The 12709-nt window shown below is 39.7% G+C and overlaps 1 protein-coding gene across 1 annotated transcript in view; it reads left to right on the top strand.

The window, feature by feature from the left end:
* LOC122447590 (ATP-binding cassette sub-family C member 4-like) overlaps positions 1 to 12709 on the top strand; it is a 134194-nt gene that overhangs the window by 88720 nt on the left and 32765 nt on the right. Inside the window, 2 exon segments of the mRNA XM_043478288.1 lie at positions 3193 to 3293; positions 4393 to 4584. Coding sequence (XP_043334223.1) covers positions 3193 to 3293; positions 4393 to 4584 — 293 coding nt within the window.

The following is a 12709-nucleotide window of genomic DNA, read 5'->3' as shown; positions in this document are numbered from 1 at the left end:
CCTTGTTGAGACCTTTAAAAAATGATTTATTGGCATTTATTTGCTTTATAATGTTGTATTAGTTTCAAATATACAGCCAAGTGAATCTGTTACTGTGTGCTCAGTCTCTAAGTCATGTCAGCTCTTTGAAACTCCATGGACGTAGCCTGCTAGGCTCCTCTGTCCATGGGATTTTCCAGACAAGAATGCTGGAGTGGGTTGCCACTCCCGACCCAGAGATCAAACCTGTGTCTTCTGCATTAGCAGGCAGATTCTTTACCACTGAGCTACCTGGGAAACCCAAATCTGTTATACTTATATCCCCCTTTTTTGGATTCTTTTTTTCTACCTCATGAACATTGGGCTGCATGCATGTTTTTAGTAATTTTCATTTTAAATAATACTTCAGATAAATGGCCCTATTGGAAAGAATTTTTCTTTTTGGCTTTTGGAATCTTCAGGAACAAAGGCCAGGTATGAACGTGCCTGTTCCAGCTGATCTGTGATGCCTTGGGTACCTGCTTTGACTCACTTGGGCCATTCTTTTATTTTTATTTTTAAAGTATTTTATGGGGGTATAGTTGATTTTTACTGTTGTCTTAGTGTACAGCACTTCATGTGTACAGCAAAGTGAATCTGTTATACATATACCTACTCTTTTTTAGCTTCTTTTCCCTATAAGTCATTACAGAGTTCCCTGCACTTTATAGTAGGTCCTTATTAGTTATCTATTTTATATATAGTAGTGTGTGTGTGTGTCAGTCTTCCCAATTTTCCCTCCCCTCCCTTACCCTTATATTTTCTGCATCTGTAAGTATATTTCTGTTTTGTAGATAAGTTCATTTGTAGCCTTTTGTTGGATTCTACATATAGGCAATATCATATTCTATTTGTCTTTCTCTGAATCTGACTTATGAGAATCTCTAGGTCCATCCATGTTGCTGCAAAAAGCATTATTTCTTCCTTTTTATGTCTGAGTAATAGTCCATTGTGTATATATACCATCTCTTCTTTATCCATTCCTCTGTTGGTGAACATTTATGTCCAACTTCTATGTTTTGGCTATTGTAAATAGTGCTGCAATGAACACTGGGGGAAATTATGGTTTTCTCTGGATATATACCCAGAAGTGAGATTGCTGGATCACATGGTAGTTCTATTTTCAGTTTTTAAAGGAACCTCTGTATTGTTCTCCATAGTGGCTATACCAGTTAACATTCCCACTAACAGGGTAGGAGGTTTCCATTTTCTCCACATCCTGTCCAGCATTTATCGTTTGTAGACTTTTTGATGATGGTCATTTTGGCTGGTGTGAGGTGATACCTCATTGTAGTTTTGATTTGCATTTTTCTAGTAATTAGAGATGTTGAGCATCTTATCATGTGCTGTTTTGGCCATTTGTATATCTTCTTTGGAGAATGTCATTTTTGAACTTCTGCCCATTTTTTGATTGGGTTATTTGTTTGATATAGAACCATGGACTGTTTTATATATTGGAGAGTAATTCCTAGTTAGTCATTTCATTTGCAAATATTTTCCTCCATACTATGGGTTGTCTTTTCATTTTATTTATGGTTTCCTTTGCTGTATAAAAGTATTTAAGTTTAATTATGTCCTGTTTGTTATTTTTTATTTTATTTTCACTACTTTCAGAGGTGGATCAAAAAGTTACAACTTCAGCTTATGTCAGAGAGTGTTTTATCTATTTTCATCTGAGAGTTTTATAGTGTCTGGACTTACATTTATGTCTGTTATCCATTTTGAGTTTATTTTTGTGTATGGTGTTAGGGAGTGTCTTAATTTCATTCTTTTACAAGTAGCTGTCCAGTTTTGCCAGCACCATTTATTGAAGAGACTGTCTTTTCTCCATTATATATTCTTGCCTCCTTTGTCATAGATTAAGTGATATAGGAGCATGGGTTTATCTCTGTACTTTCAATCCTATTCCATTGATCTATATTTCTGTTTGTGGTTCCAGTAGCATACTGTTTTGATTACTGAAGCTTTGTGGTATAGTTTTAAGACTGGGAGCCTGATTCCCTCAGCTTCATTTTTCTTTCTCAAGATTGCCTTGGCTATTCATTGTCTTTTGTGTTGCCATACAAATTGTCAAGGTTTTTGTTCTTATTCTGTAAAAAAATGTCATTGGTTATTTGATAGGGATTACATTGAATCTATAGATTGCTTCGGGTACTTTCTTTGTATATTTATTTGCTGTAGGTCCTTGTTGAAACCTTTTATCTTTTCATCTTTCTTTGAATGGGTTGAGGTCTACACAGCTGTAGCAACATGACATTCTGAACATTCCAGGTAATGTCCTGTAGTTGGGAGGGTAGAATCAAGTTTTCTATTAAACTTTTTCCACAAATGAGAGTTTAGGTTTTAGCTTTAGGTCTACCTGGATCTCTTAGTTATAGGTAATTGTACATTAGGGTAAGAAAGATTCTCTGTAGCAAAGATCAATATCCTCACTGCTGTATGGGTACAAGATTAGCAGGTTGGGCATGTGTGACATGAATTCACCATTCCTAACTATTTCATAGTAATAACTCCAAATCATAGTCTTTAATGATGAAAAATGAGAGTACTACTTTAGATTTAAAAGCACTGGCTCCTAGAATTGATTGCCTTGTTTTTGTGATTTCAACTGCAGCTACATTCGACATAGAAAGTGAGATTACATAATGATAATTGAAGCCGTAATGATGAAAGTCTGAATAATGACATGATCCTCACCCATATAATACTGTCAACTGTATGTCAATCCAGTTGAGATTAATAAAATCATCTGTCTAATTCTTTCTAAATTCATAGTGTTTTTTTCACTGTATTATGGTCCCAATCAATAGACAGTAATTATTATGAGTAACATTATCATTACATGCAATTGATTAAAATGTCATAAAGAAGTCTTCTCACTATTATATATTAGTATAAAATAGATAACTATTAAGGACCTACTATATAGCCCAGGGAACTCTACTCAATACTCTGTAATGGCCTATATGGGAAAATAATTTTAGAATGAATGGATTTTATGTATATGTGTGGCTAATTCACTTTACTGTATACCTGAAACTAACACAACTTTGTAAATCAAATATGCTCCAATAAAAATTATAAAAATAAAGAAGTCTTCTTCATAAAGTGACAGAAGGGACTAGGTAAGGGGGTGGAGAAGGAGACTGACTATTCCTCTTCTTCCTCATTTAGCTTTGAATCCTGAGGAGGTTGGCCTGGTCCTGTCTCTAATCATCACACTTACGGGGATGTTCCAGTGGTGTATCAGGCAAAGTACCGAAGTTGAGAATATGGTGATGTTTGTCTTTCCATTCTTAGTCTTTTCAAGTCTCCTTGCTGTTAAATGGAATAAAGGCAATTTTAATGTAAAATAGTAAAACTATCCTTTTTGCATCATTGTTAACAGAGGGATTTTTTTTTTATTCTTCTCCATCTGCTTAATGTTAATTAAAATATATACATCTTTTTCTCAGTTTTATGTGCTCAATGTCAACAGGTTTTATAGTCACAGATTATCCTTAAGTATAATAAATGTCTCTGTAGGAGGGAGGTCATGTAAACCTGGAGACAATATGAGCTAATTTCTTAGCAGCTTGTTTATCTTTGTTTCTTAAGGGGTAATTCTTCATTTTTGGTTAAAAAAAAAAGAAGTCAGTATTTTGAGGTTTGTTTATTTAATTAATAGTTTCCTCTGCCTTCCCCCCAACACATTTTATCATTTATTCTTGTATGTGTTGAGCACCTGAAACTGCTGGAAACCCTTCTTTCTGGTAGGATAAGCTGTCTCTCAAAATGTGCTCTCAAAGATGTGGAGTTATAGTTGTTTCAGAGGCCTTGATCAATATGTAAATTATACACTTTTTGAATATTTGCACCTTCTCCTAAAGGGAGAAAAACAATAAAAATGAAGTCTTTTCATTTCGGTCTTCTAACAGAGTAGAACGTGACTAATTATTAAAATGAGGTTTGATGACCGTCCAGTCCTGCTCATCTGTAACATGTGGCCCTTCTGTAACCACACTTTTTTAATTGGTGTCCATAAGTGTTCTTTTCTTTGAAAAAATTCTCTTTTTTAAAAATTCAGATGTGAAAGGTCGAGCAATAAAATCTTAAACATTTATTTCTCTAATTCTTTTAGCTTTAATATAAAGTTGAAGGAAGTAGTTGTAAGTAAAAGATGATGAAGATGATGAACAAATTTGCAAATCACCCAAGGCCCCATAAGACAAAAGGCCCCTACTTTTGTCCTTTGTGGATGCTGAGACCTGAGATATTCTATACCATATAAAAGCTAATGTGAAGATATAAAAGCAGAAGGTTTCACTTGCAATCTCTAAAATTCATAAGCAAGACTGTCTGACACTAACTCGTGTGATGTCATATGCATTTCAGATGATTTCAGTAGAAAGGGGGATTGAATATACAGACCTTGAGAAAGAAGCACCCTGGGAACTCGAGTATCGTCCACCACCATCCTGGCCTCATGAAGGAAGGATTTACTTTACTTATGTTAACGTCAAGTACAGCCTGGATGGGCCTCTGGTATTGAAGAACCTGGACACGCTCATTGACCCAAGAGAAAAGGTTAGTTTAAGCCATTTTCCCCTTTAAAATCCAGCTAAAGATTTAGCACCACATCTGCTCTTGGCTTCCGTGTCAGTGTGTCAGGGGGACTCTGTTCCTAATGGATGCAGATTAGATCAGTGACATCATAGGTGAATCTTTCTTGGAAACTGACCATGGAATGGGGATACCAGCAATTTTTTCCCTGTGGAGTGAGCTCCCTCTTGATGGTAGATGGGTCCTGGGCTCCAGGGCTCAATCTTAACCTGACCCAGGACACTCTACAGGACACCTGATTATTTATACTAAGTCTGGGAAGTCAGCCCTGGCTCCCTGCCACTAACTGCCCAATATCCCCTACCTTTCCTCCTTTCCATCTTTTCTTCTTTGTTTCTGAGATCTCCTCCTCTTCCTATGGTGCCCTCTGGTTGCCGCCTCCTCCTCTCCCCATTGGCCCTTCCCGTAGACTTGTCCTCATTCACCGATACTGAACTGCCATCGCCCTGCCCCACCCTGCAGACTGCTTCTTTCTGAAACACAGATCTGACTTTACTGGCCTGAGTGAGCTGCCGGTAGAACCACAGCACAGCCCCAAGCCCACTCCAGTAGAGGCTGTGGGTTGAGCTCTTAGCCACTACAGAAGAGCCAGAATCACGACTCAGTCACGAGTGAGGAACCAGAGCCCCAGATGGAGACAGGACCCAGAGACTCACTCAGAGTCGAAAGCAAACTGAAGGGAGCAAGGAAGATTCACATTGGAGATGACAGAGAGGCTAGTAACCTGGACCTGCCAGCATCCATGTCTGCTGGTGATGTTCCTTTCATGCTCAGATTGGGATCCTCAACTGGGACCAGGGCAGACTCTTGAAGAAGAGACTAAACCAGAACAGACAAGGTGGTAGGAAGCCCTCGCCCCATCTCCCTCTGCGGCCAGTATGTCTCCTGATTTACACACACCCCTGCACTCAGGTCGTGTGTAGGTGCTCCCAAAACACTATGTCCTCCCAGCTTCCAGTGTGCAGTCTGCTCCTCAGCCTGAGAGACTCGTCCCCTCCATCATCAGGATGGTGAAAGTCTCCTCATTTTCTGACGTGACTCTAATGCACCTTTGAGACTCTCAATTCTTCCTCAGTGTTTTATCTTTTCTTTTCACATAGCATTTACAGTACACCTGTGGTCATAGCAGGCAATAGTTGGAAAGAACTAAATCCTTACAATGAAATATTATTCAGTCTTAAAAAGGAAGAAAATTCTGGCCTATGGATAAACCTTGAGGACATCTTGCTGAATGAAATAAACCAGACACAAAAGAAATTAAACTGATTCCACTCACGTGAGTTTCCTAGAGCAGTCAAATTCAAGAAGATAGGAAGTAGGATGGTGGTCTCCAGGGACTACGGGAGGGGAGATGAGGAGCTGTTTGTCTAAAGGGTATAGAATATCAGTTTTATGAGGCAAAAAATCTATGGCTGATTCATATCAATGTATGACAAAACCCACTGAAATGTTGTGAAGTAATTAGCCTCCAACTAATAAAAAAATTAAAAAAAAAAAAATAAATAAACTCTCGAGCTTGGTTGCACAATAATGTGAATGTACTGAACACCAAACTGTCCAATAAAATGGTTAAGTAGTTAAATCTTTTGTTATGTGAATTTTATCATAATTAAATTAAAAGATAGCACCTGTGGCATGCTTTGTAATTTGCAGTTTGTATTTCACAGTACCTTGAAGCATTTTAAAATCAGGAAGCATCTTATTTTCATCTTTGTTCCCTAGAAAGTGGCATTCTGCAGGGCACAGAGAGGGTACTGATGGATTGCTGGATGAGAGGGTGAGTGAGTAGTACACAGGTGTGAGCAACCAGGAACCAATACACACACACACAGAAGACAACTCTGTAAATAACCAAAACTTCTCTTTAAAACTCTCACCACCACAGACCCGTCTAGTGGACTATAGCTGTAATTTAATGAATGATAGCCTTGTAACATGAAAATGAAAAAAAATAAATACTCAACTTAATCCCCAAATGCTACCCAGAGAGCAGCTTCAGTTAGTCACAGGGCAAAAGGTGGTCCTAATTATTTCCAGTTCCACTGTAGGTCAGGAAGAAGGTGAACTGCCATGTCAGGGAAACATTAAGCACAGTTTTTGATACAGTTTTGTTCTGAAAGCTCTGAAGGCAATGTTTGTTTACTCTCAGACAACGTGTCAGTCAGATTTTCCATTGTAAATATAATTCTGTTAACTTACACTTCTCTTAAATTTTCCCCAAAGCCATAGAATATGAATTATCTAAGAAACTCTGTAGCATAACTTATGAACGTTAAGAGATTCTTATTCTTCCTTCTTAAACCCTGCAAATCATAGGATTATTGAGATTCTAAAATGTTTGAGGGAAAATTAAATTTGGAGACTGAATTAATAACTGCAGCAGCTTGACACAGTATCTCCATTAGCTTCATTTCTGTGTGGGGTGATGAAACCCGAGCAGCATGTTCATGAAGCCATCTCATTCCCCCTGTGTACATCCTAGGTTTCCTCTCCTGCTCACAGGTCCCCACCCCTGTCACTCCAGGATGCCACTTTGGTGTTGGATTTGATTGAGAGAGGCTGCTGTGGGTGGGGAGGGGACGTGGGAGTGAACCAGCCCAGCAGAAGTGGGCTTTATTCTCTTTCCCTCGTTTCCTCTGCTGTCACAATTCCTGGGAGTTACCATCAATAGGAAAGTGTAGTAGATACTATGCAGGACTTTAACCCATGGAAGAAATGACAAGTGAAAATAAAGAGCCAGAACTTCCCTGGTGGTGCAGTGGAGAAGAATTCACCTGCCAATGCAGGGGACACTGATTCAATCCTTGATCTGAACCAAGAGGATTCCACATGCCACAGAGCAACTGAGCCTGTGTGCCATAACTGCTGAGTCCATGCGCCACAACTACTGAGCCTACGTGCCACAACTACTAAAGCTTGTGCTCAGCCACAAAAGCAGCCACCTCAGTGAGAAGTCCGTGCACTACAACAAGGAGTAGCTTCCACTCATCACAACTGGAGACAGCCTACCCAAAGCAACCATGACCCAGCACAGCCAAAAACTAAAAAAAAAAAAAAAAAAATCAGCTTGTAAATAGCCTGCTAGGCTTCCTGGTTAGATCCTGAACATGGGCTGCATTTTTCATTTAGATGATTTTGTGGTTGATTTGATCATTTTAGAGAGTCCTGAGCCATACTAAAGCATTTTCCAGCTCTTGAGGTAGATTGATTTTGTTTGTTTTTGCTCACGGCTCTTACTTGGATAATACATTTTTACAGATGCTTACTAGACCTTGCTATAATATGCAAAAATATTAGTTTTCTATATTTTCTCTTTTTTTATGTAATGTTTTCTTATAAACCCCTCTCTTCACTCTCAGCTTGTCCCCCTTCCCCTGCCGACTTCCTCATTCCTTGTGACTCAGACTGTCGTGCCAGAGCAGCAAAACCTGCATCTCCTGGAGCTTCTTAGAAATGCAGGGTCTCAGGCCCATTCAGATCACTTTCTCAGCATTGCATTTAAACAGGGCAGTGTTTGATGACTGATGACCTGTGATTTCCAAAAAATGTCCTTGACAGTTTGAAACTGAGCTCATGAATCACCCAAACCCCTATTGTGACTGAGCAGGAGGTACTAGAAAGCTCTGTGCCATTTACCCTACAGATTTACTTACGTTTATATTGTATGAATCGGGTCTTTACAGTATAGTCTAATTCTTTGATTCTACTGCATTTATTTGCATCTTCCCATGGAGTCTGTCTTCATCATGGGCTGTTTTAATCCTGTCAGTCCTTCCCCACACCAGCCTTCTGCAGGGACTGGAGGAGTTTCCCACAGGGTTAGCCCTGCCTGGAACTGGAGTCAGAGATAGCTAAGTGAGGCAGTCAGAGATTGCTGAGAGTAGGTGTGGCTCTTTCACCACCTGACGGGATGAAATATGAATCTTACTGCCCCAAGCAGAGCACGGGGTCTGTCTGGTCTGTTCCCCAGGCACCGTGTGCCCCATCAGCTGCAGGTTTGTCTCAGCCCAGCTGTGGGTGCTGGTTCTTCCTGCTGACAGCTGACTCACCTGCCCTCAGGCACACTCATTAGGTACATGCCAATATTCACACCATGCTTTAATTCTCTGGCTGTAGGATCTCTATGTTAGGCCTGTGCCTTTAACTGCAGCTATACTTCTCCCCACTTTCTCTGTTCTGGCTACACAAAGGGACATGAGAAGGTACCAGGCTATCCAGGTGATAAGGAGGCCATCAGCAGATGGAGAAGAGCCTGAGGATGTGGATTTGAGTCCCATCCTGTGACTTATGGGCTCTGACATTTCAGGCAGACTAATTCATCTAACTAAGCCTCAATCTTTTCTTTTGCAAAATGGAAGCTATAGGAAGTAACCTGTAGGTTTGTTGTACACTTAAACAAGATAAGACATGTAAGGCACCCAGCATGGGGATCAGAGTAATTGCTTGGATAAAGATGGCCATCATTTCAATGGGTGTTAAATGACCATAACCACTTACACCCGAAAGTTGTCTATTCCATGAGAAAAGAGGTGTTGGCCATTTGAAGTTGTATCTATAGCTGTAGGATCCATCTGTTATATTTATCTGTTTGGTTTATCATATACCTAAATAATACGGTAATAGATATTCCATAAGTTTGTCTGGCCTGAGTTAAAAATCTCAGTTCCCAATGGAAGCTTCTTTTTCTCAGGACACCACATGTAATACAAATAAGACAGTCAAATCCAATACAGATCCTGCTGTCAACATTTACAGTTCATCTGAAGAAACAAGAAAATGACTATATTAGCTTTGTAAGCTAGAAAAAGATCATAATTTTTATAGAGGTTTTTACGAAAACAACATAACATCTGTTAGGGTTGGGACAAGCCCACCTGAGGGACAGGGAGAGCATTTCCAAGGATTTAGGCATGTGAGGCAGACTTAGTGATGTGTGGTTAGGGTTTCAGCAGGTGGAGATGCATTCAGCAGAAATGCATGTGAAAGTTCTTTAGGAGGTGGGGTCAACATAAGCAAAAGCATGATGCCCTGATCTAGTGAGTGAAGAACTAGGCGCCTGCAGAGCATTCAGGAAAATCAGCTGCCAGGTGTGCAGCAGACATTTTCATGTTCAACTCTGACAACTCCTGAGTCGCCCAAAGAAGGTGACTTGTGGACATGAAGGATGGAGAGGTTAGTGGGAACAGTTTTGTAAAAGAAACATCCTGGGGTGGAGTGATAGGCATGGAGCCCATGGCCTTAGGGAGTTTAATCTGAGAAGTGAGAGCCTGAGGACCAGAGTGGGCAGATGCGGGAGGTGGGGAGCCTGGAGCTGTTGTGCCTCCAGGAAAATGTCCTGGGAAAGTGATTCCACTTTTTGGAACCAAACTGATGTCAGTTAAAACAAAGATATAACACTTGGGTTTGTGAATGTGCAGGGAATTAAGTGGGAGTAGAAAATGGTATCATATTTCTGGAGAATAGGTTAACGGCTTAACAGCTTCCTCTGAAAATATTCATACTTGATTCTCAGCAGTTCCACATCTGAGAATTTATCTAAAGGAAATCCTTGAGAGTATTTGCAAAAAAAAAGATTTAGTTTCAAGGATATTTAGCAGATTATTTATAATAGCAAATTATTGGAAACTGCCTAAATATCCAGCAGTAGGGGGTTTGTTAAATGATCACATGTACTGTGATATTTTGTAGCCATTAAAATAAATATTCTTATGAAATAATAAATGAAAACACACAGCAGTATGTTCACATTAATCCCATTTTGTTTATATATGGGAACTTGTGTCTTTAGGGACACATACAGAAGTCTAGAAAGTAAAAACATCATCTTGAAAATGTTTTTTTCAGAGTGCTGAGTATAGCTATTATTTACTTTTCAAATTTATTTGCACTGATTATGATTAAGGATCGTAACCATAAAGCATAGTTTATTATAAATCATAAAGTTTGTTTTAACTTGTTTTTAAAAGGTAATGCAGCATGGCACTCCAGTGCTGACTGTAGATCTTAAAATGAGGAACTGAGTCATAACACACTGCAAGAGTCGAGTCTTCAGGGCTTGGCACCGTCCTGGATTCAGGGAAGTAAGGTGGACAGTTAAGCCCCTGAGCCTGGGAATGAAGTCATGAGAGTAACGTGGGAAAGACGGAGGAAAGGGTTGCTTTGTGTGGGGCATTGGGTATTGATTATGTTGAGTTTGGTGTGTGCAGAGAAATCCAGGTGCAAATGTCTAACAAGTTGGTGTCATCATCAGGGACCAACCTGGTTGGAAAAACAGAAAGGGGCCATTTCAAAACAAATAAAATAAGATTTTCTCCAAGTGTCTTTATAATTTTATTTATTTATTCTTGACAGTGCTGGGTCTCTGTTGCTGCTCGGGCTTTTCTCTAGTTGCTGTGAACGGGGACTCCTCTAGTTGTGTACCTGGGCTTCTCATTGTGGTGGCCTCTCCTGTTACAGGGCACAGTCCATAGGATGTGAGGGCATCAGTAGTTGTGACATGTGGCTTAGTAGTTTTGGTTCCCGTGTTGTAGAGTGCAGGCTCAATAGTTGTGGCACACAGGCTTAGTTGCTCTGTGGCATGTGGGATTCTCCTGGACCAGGAATTGAAACCATGTCTCCTGTACTGGCAGGTAGATTCTTTACCACTGAGCCACCAGGAAAGCCCTCCAAATGTCTTTCGATTGAAGAATGTGAGCTTACTGATACTGGTGACACTCTCCATGGGTAATCGGTAAAACCCTTTGGTTACCCAGAAGAGACATTCAGACTATAGTTTTGGTGACTGAACTGCAGGATAGCCAGAGCCAGATTTTCTTTTAGTTGCCTTTTTCTTTTGCGGGGGGCCTGTGGCCATGCTGCATGTGGGATCTTAGTTCTCTGATGAGGGATTGAATTCACACCTCCTACAGAGGAAGCACTGAATCTTAACCACTGGACTGCCAGGCAAGTACCCCCGTTTTCTTGTGTTTTTTTTTTTCTTTCTTTTATTCTCCTCACTGGAGTATGGAGTTCACAGTCCTGTGGTTATGAGCAGTCCTCGGTGCCCCTACATATCTCAGCCCGCTTATTCAAAGTCTACAAATGTTCTTGTTTGCACAGATAGATCAGTTTCAGTGGAGCTGATAACATGGGAGCATACACACATTCTCACAGATACAGTTTTCAGCTGTGTCCTGATGTGTGTTGATTTGTGTATGAGAACACCCAGAAATATAGGCACACCTGTTTTATTGTGCTTCACAGATAATGCATTTTTTAAAACAAATTGTACATTTATGACAACACTGTGTCAAGCAAGTATATTGGCACCATTTTTCCTACAGCATTTGCTAACTTCATGTCTCTGTGTCACATTTTTGTAATTCTCGCAATATTGCAAACTGTTTCATTATTATTATATTTGTTAATCTGATCTGTATCAGTGTATTTTAATGTTAAAGGTTCAGATGATGGTTAGTATTCTTTTAGCAATAAACTATTGAAAATTAAGGTTGTACATCATTTTAATATATAATGCTATTGTACACTTCAGTTCAGTTCAGTTCAGTCACTCAGTCGTGTCCAACTCTGCGACCCCATGAATCACAGCACGCCAGGCCTTCCTGTCCATCACCAACTCCCAGAGTTTACTCAAACTCATGTCCATCAAGTCGGTGATGCCATCCAGCCATCTCATCCTCTGTCGTCCCTTTCCCCCCCAGACTACAATATAGTATAAACATAAATTTATTTGAACAGAGAAACAAAAAATTCACATAACTTTCTTTATTCTGTGATTTTTCACATGATTAAAGTTGTCTGAAACCAAATCCAAAATATCTTTGAGTTCTACATATACATACATGTGAGCCACATATGTACACACTACAACCTGCCTGTGTGCACAGAATGGCCCATCTGTATTATACAGATTAGGGTTTAAAATAAGGTACAAAATGTGCTGAGAAACCTGTATGCAGGTCAAGAAACAAGAGTTAGAACTGGACATGGAATAAAAGACTGGTTAAAAATTGGGAAAAGAGTACATCAAGGCTGTATATTGTTATCCTGCTTATTCAACTTATATGCAAAGTACCATGTGAAATGCTGG

The sequence above is a fragment of the Cervus canadensis genome, chromosome 9, assembly GCF_019320065.1.
Source record: "Cervus canadensis isolate Bull #8, Minnesota chromosome 9, ASM1932006v1, whole genome shotgun sequence".
NCBI classification, from domain to species: domain Eukaryota; kingdom Metazoa; phylum Chordata; class Mammalia; order Artiodactyla; family Cervidae; genus Cervus; species Cervus canadensis.
The sequence above is the reverse complement of the archived record's forward strand: the minus strand, read 5'-3'. Positions and strand labels throughout refer to the sequence as shown.